General features: G+C 45.8%; 1 protein-coding gene across 2 annotated transcripts in view; it reads left to right on the top strand.

Moving 5' to 3' along the window:
- Positions 1 to 7,134, top strand: part of GPR37 (G protein-coupled receptor 37) — a 44,371-nt gene extending 37,237 nt beyond the window's left edge. For both annotated transcript variants that reach the window (XM_063927167.1, XM_063927168.1), the window contains one exon: positions 5,954 to 7,134. In XM_063927167.1, the coding sequence (XP_063783237.1) occupies positions 5,954 to 6,772 (819 nt within the window). In that variant the 3' untranslated portion in view covers positions 6,773 to 7,134. The remainder of the gene's footprint in view (positions 1 to 5,953) is intronic.
- Positions 7,135 to 7,591: the final 457 nt, after the last annotated feature.

Below are 7,591 nucleotides of genomic sequence, written 5' to 3' on the forward strand. Positions count from 1 at the left end.
CCGGTGTTTAGAAACCAGTCCGGTGTTTAGAATCCAGTCCGGTGTTTAAAATCCAGTCCGGTGTTTAAAAAAAAATAAAAAATCAGTCTTGTTTTGTCTAGTTTAAAAATTTAGTCTTGCCTTGTCTAGTCTTGCCTTGTCTAGTCTTGCCTTGTCTAGTCTTGTCTTGTCTAGTTTTAAATCCTCCTATGTCTACTATGCAAGCCATGCAGGCATCTCTCTCAGCCCTGAACTCTGCTTTCAGTGCTTTGAGACCAGAGCGACTAGAAGTTTTGCAGCAATCATTAAAGCAACTGCAAAACCTTCTGACTAAAATCTTGCTCATCTTGCCAGAAGTCGTTGAAAGTACATCTATCTCTAAAGAGACTCTTGTTCACAGTATGGTGACAAGAGAATCCTCTGGTTTAATTGAAGAGAAAAGGTTTAAAAGTTTTCTGCGGCCCAGGCTCTCAGAAGAGGAGCGTCTGCGTCGCAGAAACGTAAACTTATGCCTATATTGTGGGGGTTTAGGCCACTATCTGCAGACCTGTGAGTTGCGCAAGCCAAAGTGTGGTGACGAGTCTTGCCCTCTGGCCAAGTTGAGTCAGGATACAAGACCTACTCCTGTCTCTACTGTGGCAGAGGTACTTGTCACACAACCCACACTAAAAAGCTCTCTGTCCTATAATTGGGGTCCTTGGGCAAGGGAGCCCCATTATAGATTCAGGAATCAAAAGAGAATGTTTCTCTCCTCTCTTGAGGTTCCTGTTGAAGCAGCGTTGCAAGCCCCTGGAGTGGTGCCCAATGCCCAGGTTCCTGGAGTGGTGCCCGATGCCCAGGTTCCTGGAGTGGTGCCCGATGCCCAGGTTCCTGGAGTGGTGCCCGTTTCCCAGGGTCCTGGAGTGTTGCCCAGGGTCCTGGAGTGGTGCCCGTTGCCCAGGGTCCTGGAGAGGTGCCCGATGCTCAGGATCTTGGTGCGGTGCCCGATGCCCAGAGTGCTGGAGCGGTGCCCGATGCCCAGAGTGCTGGAGCGGTGCCCGATGCCCAGAGTGCTGGAGCGGTGCCCGATGCCCAGAGTGCTGGAGCGGTGCCCGATGCCCAGAGTGCTGGAGCAGTGCCCGATGCCCAGAGTGCTGGAGCGGTGCCCGATGCCCAGAGTGCTGGAGCGGTGCCCGATGCCCAGAGCGCTGGAGCGGTACCCGATGCTGTAGCTTATAGAGGGACATCAAATATTATAGCTCAGGTTTCCATACCAGAAGGGGTCTCAGAAGCTGTTACCCCAGGTAGGGACTTGAAGAGCGCAACCCCAGAAAGGGTATCTAAAACCATAGTTCTAGAAGTGAACTCGAGAAGCAAAACCCCAGAAGGGATATTTGAAGTAATATCCCCAAGTGGGGTCTCGAGAGACGCAGCCTCTAAGAAGGGTCTAGAGGTCGCTTCCCCAGAAAAGAACTTAAGAGGCGTAGCATTAGTGGAGGTGCTGAAGGTTATAGCTTCAGCAAAAGTCCCGGAAGTCATAGTCCCGGGAGAAGTTTCGATAATTATCGACTCCGAGAGGGAGGCCGATGGCTCGGTCCCAGTGGGGGAGGCCGACGGCTCGGTCCCAGTAAAAGAATCCGAGGTGCTGACCCCAGCGGAGTTCCCGGAGGCCACTGCCCCAGCCGGGTTCCCGGAGGCCACTGCCCCAGCGGGGTTCCCGGAGGCCACTGCCCCAGCGGGGTTCCCGGAGGCCACTGCCCCGGGTGGGATTCAGAAAGTCACTGCCCCGGGTGGGGTTCAGAAAGTCACTGCCCCAGGTGGGGTTCAGAGAGTCTCAGCCTCGAGTAAGGTCAATAGTGACCAGGTCCTAGCAAAGCACTCCAGTCAGTCAGATGGGTAGGAAACAGATCCTGACTCTGATATCTCAACATCCATAATTTTTGATGGGGATTTAGCCCAATTTCTGGCGCTTTACAAACACTATTACATTATTATGTTGTCTAGACCATTTCTGGGCATCACTTCAGAGAACCTTGTGCTTTATCTGATTTATTCTTTTAGAGGAGAGCCTTTTGAGTGGGCGACCAGCCTAATGAAAGCTGAAGATCCCATTCTTCAGGATCCCCCAGCATTCAGTGATGCAATTATTAAAGGATATGGTTCCAAAGAAATTGGTTCAGGTTCCTCTAAGTCACCCGTCTTGTCTGCTGAGAGTCCACCAAATACTGTAAACTCGGCACAAGAGTCCCAGCCCGTTGTTTTGACTGCAGGATGTGCTTTTCTGACTTCTTCTACTTCTAATAATAGTACTTTTCCAGAAAGTTCAGCTCCCAAGGGTAAGAAACCTGTCTCTGATTTGAACGCAGCCTTGCTGGGTGGTACCATCAGTTCAGACAATATTTTGGGAATTACCTTGGTCAGACCTAAAGAGCTTTGTAAAAAGAAGAAGAAGAAAAAGAAATAATTTTTGACTCTTGCCTTGATATTAAAAAAAAAAAAATTTTTTTTCCTTATCTTGTGTCCAGTGGCCACCGTCAGGGGGAGGGCACTGTTACAAGCTGTGGTTGCAGCTTGTTTCTGTTTTCGTGTCTGTTAGTCCAGTGTGTCAGGGTTTTTTTTGTATCCCTTGTTTTGGATAGTCTGCATTTTGGGGTCCTTTGACCCCTCCTCAAGGGGGGGTACTGTTATGAGCCACGGCTGTGGCTCATTCCTGTTTTGCATGTCAGTTAGGTATTTTATGTTATTCTTCTGTTCATGTTCCCCGTGGGTGTCATGGGGTGCTCGGAACTCACCCTTAAGGAGGGGATACTGTTATAAACCACAGGTAGTGGTTCATTCCTATTTTATGTTTATAAGTTGTTTCGCAAGCCAGGATTTCCCGTTGCTCTGTTTAAGAGTACTCTTGGTTGCTGCCGCTGGTGAGTCTGTGTAATTGCAGCTTGTTCCCATGTGTTCAGCCTCACCTGGCTGCTAATTGCTTCTTGTCAGTTTGGAGTCATGCAACAGGGCAGCTGCATGAGATTATTAATTAGGCCTCTCTGTTATATGCTGGCTCAGTGCTATTCACAGACGCTGGTGATATTTCTGGATTTCCAGTCTGCTTGAGTTCTGAGCTTGGTTCCTGCTAGTTCCTGAGCTTCCTGTATCGATTCCTGTGTCAGTCCCTGTGTCGATTCCTATGTCTGATCCCGTGTCCTGCCGTGAGGCGTTCCTGTCCTGAGGTCCAGTGCCTTTGCCTGTGCCTGGTCAAGTTTCTGGCTTCTTGGTGTCTACCGGTCTGTCGTTTGGGATTCTGCCTGTCCTCCAGTTCTGAGAGTCTGTGTCAGCAGCATTGGGAGTTCCTGTCCGTTTGCCAGTATTCGTACCGGTTCCGTGAGTAGCGGCACTGCCGCGTCCGTCGGCCTAGGCCGCTGTATTCCCTTATTATTTCTGTCACTTGTGTTTTGCAGAGGGTTCTGCTTATGCTGTCACCGCCGGTACACAAAAGTATTGTGTCGGCGTGTGGTCAGCATTTCCTTTGGCGGCAAGCCGCACATACTTTGGTTTTAGGTTTGTTAGTAGCCCCTGGCCTTGTTGTTTAGTCAGAGGGCCCCTTGTTATCACCCTGTCTCGGTTCACTCTTTGTCTCTCATTAAGACCTGAGGGGGCATCGAAGTTGGGCAGACGTAATCCGCCCTTCAAACGCGGCTGCCATGGGCTCAAGCAACCATAGTCTCGCAAGAGTGTACTGACAGCACGGGCGAGACAACGGAGATAGGGCGCCAGGGGCTATTCCCTTTCCATTCCCCTTTCCCAGCATTACGTCCTGGTGCTCTGGACTCGCTTCATAACATCTCCCTTGTTCTGAGCACCAGGAACCTAACAGGCATAAGGGGTACAGTCATAAATAGCTGTAAACTGCGCTTACTGCTGTTTGCTAAATACTACATGGATGTAATAATCCCTTTAGCCAGTGCTAAAGGGATTGTTATATTGAATGTCACCTCAATGTGTTTTATGAAATGCTGATAAATGTTCAATTATTTTCAAAACAAGTATTAACTCAATTTTACAAATAGATTTTATACAGTATCTGTCTAAAATATGAAAAATGTCTGGCTATTTTGAGAATGAAAATAGAACAATGTGAACAAAAATCCACAACAGAAAATGTCATGACAGTAGAAATGTTATTCAATGGACATCCCAATTCGACTTTTAAAAAAGCCGAATTGAGATGCGGGAGAGGAGACGAGGGAGAGCCGCGCTATAGCAGCATCTATATAGCTGCTGCTGTAGCGCTGCTCTCCCCGTCTGCCCACGGCTCTCCCCCGTCTCCCCCCCAGTCCCTCCTCTCTCTCAGCCACCACTCCCCATCTCCCCCCTCACAGCCACTCCCCGTCTCCCCCTCTCTCACAGCCGCCGCCACTCCCCATCTCCCCCTCTCTCACAGCCGCCGCCGCTCCCCGTCTCCCCCTCTCTCACAGCCGCCGCTCACGGCAGCGTCCACCCGGCTCCAGCAAGCGAGATCTTGCTTGCTGGAGCCGGGTGGATGCTGCTGTGAGCAGCGGCTGTGACATCCTCCAGCGCTGCTCACCCCGTCCCCACCTCGGCTCTCCCCATCTCACCTCGACTTTTTTTTAAAGTCAAAATGAGATGGTCGAAAAGGGGGCCAAAATTTCGACACAAGCACGTGGATCGGCAGCTATTCCGTCGATCCATGTGCTTTTTGACAAGTCGAATTCATCGACTTGTCGAAAAATTTGGGGTTATATTGAATAGGTCGAATCACGATTCGACCTTAAAAAGTCGAAAACTGCCGTCTTTTCGACAGACGGCAGCTTTCAACTTCAATTGAATATACCCCTATAAGTCAAGGTCAAAATATTCATTGATGTCATCAGGCTAGCACTATTATATTAGGCTGCACAGGGATACTTCACACAGTGCAAATAGGACAGGCTGGAGCAGTTATCTTCGACCAATCAAGTTTCCCAGATTCATGAGAGGCAAGATCAATTATCCTGATATTTGCACTACTTACAAAGGGCTGGGTATGAAATTTCGGAAGCCACTATCCTGATGGGATGGTGACAGTGGCACCCCAATGGTCGAAATTCCAATGGCTCTTAGTATTTTAACACTATCCTTATCCGTAACCCACCCCTCCTGCAGCCTAACCCTCACCATCCCCTCCCACAGCCTAACCCTAGCTGCCACACACATCCTAACCCTAAACTTACCCACCATAGCAGACTAACAATAACCCAACGCTAGTGCCTAACCTCAACCCTAACCCCTGTATTTACTGTCTGGATTCTGAGCATTGGTTTCCTGACTGCCAGGATCCTGACCCCATCCCCTTACAAAGCCACAAACAGCAGTGAAATGTGTTCTAAAGGCTGTGTTTTTTCCAGTCTGTATTATTTGTATGTGATGTCATTACCTTAGTGAGCTTACAGTATTTTTCTAGTGGTAGATAGCAGAAAACAATAGTATTGTAGTATTACAATAATACCTGTGACAATCTTGGGTGTATATTGTGCTCTGGACTTACACACCTCTACACCTGACAGTCTTTATATATGCAACTTACTAGTATGGAACATTATATTTGGAAATGAATATATTGCACATAACAGATTCTTGGAATCCTTCATTCTTCCAGCACTATTGATCTTATCCCACCTATGGCATCTCTGTTAGATTGCAATTATCAGCAGTGTACACTCACACTCACAATTTATAGTTAAGACGTACTATATAAAAGTATTCTAATTTTTTGAATAAAGTGACATGTTCTTCAAATACTCTGCTAATTAGTTCAGTGGTTGCTTAGTTTATCATAAAGTAACACAACTGCCCTCAGTTTTCATTTTTGCTGCAACTACATATCCCGTGTCACACATATATCCTTCTCTAATCACAGGCAATGTCTGCGTCTAATCTGACTATGCATTAGGGTATGTTATGTGTTTTTACATCATGTTCATATCTTGTTTTGCTTGTCTTTCAGGTTGCCTCTCTCGGAGTCACCACATTTACATTGTGTGCACTTTGCATTGACCGATTCCGTGCTGCCACTAATGTACAGATGTACTACGAAATGATTGAGAACTGCACATCCACAACTGCCAAGCTAGCTGTTATATGGGTGGGTGCTCTTCTTTTAGCGCTGCCTGAGGTCGTCCTTCGGCAATTAACCAAGGATGAGTCAGCAATAAGTGTCAACACTCTCTCTGAGCGCTGTGTTGTTAAAATTTCCACTGATCTTCCGGATAGTATTTATGTCTTAGCTCTTACATATGACAGTGCAAGACTGTGGTGGTACTTTGGCTGTTATTTCTGTTTGCCCACTCTTTTCACAATAACATGCTCATTGGTAACAGCAAGGAAAATCAGAAGAGCAGAAAAAGCGTGTACAAGAGGAAACAAGCGTCAAATTCAACTTGAAAGTCAGATGAACTGTACTGTAGTAGCCCTCACAATATTGTATGGCTTTTGCATAATCCCTGAAAATATCTGTAACATTGTAACAGCTTATATGTCCACTGGGGTATCCAGGCAGACGTTGGATCTTCTTCATCTAATCAGCCAGTTTCTTTTGTTCTTTAAATCATGTGTTACCCCTATCCTTCTTTTTTGCCTTTGCAAGCCTTTCAGTCGGGCTTTCATGGAATGCTGCTGTTGCTGTTGTGATGAATGCATTCAGAAGTCCTCAACTGCAACAAGTGATGATAATGACAATGAATATACTACAGAGCTGGAACTTTCCCCTTTCAGTACTATACGTCGTGAAATGTCCACATTTGCTTCTGTTGGAACTCATTGTTAAAACCTTTTTGTCTATACACCTGTATTTGTAAATATTCTGTGTATTACATTTTAAATAATTTTAGTTTATGGTTTTTTAATGAAACACTTGTGCAAGAACACTTTTCGTATCTATATTTATTATGTTTTAGGTCTCCTAACAGGGTATGTTTCCGAGAAACTATTAACATGTTTCTGCACCTTAATTAGGTAGTTGATAGCTTTTTGATAATCACACCCATAACTTTTTAAAGTATTATATATAAATCTAGGTGAAATGATTATATTCCAAGGTGGTTTGCACTGAAATGAAATATTGTAATGTTTAGTTAAAACATTTAAAAAAAATTGCTGTTTAATAAATTTTATTTTGTTTTTATTAAACATTTTTGTCAGTATTATTTCACTAAACATTATGACCATTAAATGCTATATAGTTTAACTTTAAAGTATGTGTGATACCCCAGCAAATGGCCCTCTGCGTAGATATATGGGTATCACACTTGTTTTAAAAAGGGAGCTTATATGTGCTGCTTCATGCTCCAATAATATGTATAGATCATTATTTATGACAATATAGGGTTAGCCAAAGTTTTTTTTAATCTATAATGCAGATAATTCCCAGCATCCCTGGCAGCTGCTCATGATGTTAGGAGCAGGTCACGCAGGTGGTACAGAAAGTGACAGTTTGAAGTGCGTGGCAATTAGTCAAGCCCTGACTGCTGGGGAGACATGTTGTACTGCTGAGGGACTGCTGGTGGTGGCTATGCATGTGAACCACACCACATCACTGTGGACAGCTGCTCTGTAGGGTGGAAACTAAAGCAGAATTGGGCAGAGC

Source organism: Pseudophryne corroboree, chromosome 6, assembly GCF_028390025.1.
Source record: "Pseudophryne corroboree isolate aPseCor3 chromosome 6, aPseCor3.hap2, whole genome shotgun sequence".
NCBI classification, from domain to species: domain Eukaryota; kingdom Metazoa; phylum Chordata; class Amphibia; order Anura; family Myobatrachidae; genus Pseudophryne; species Pseudophryne corroboree.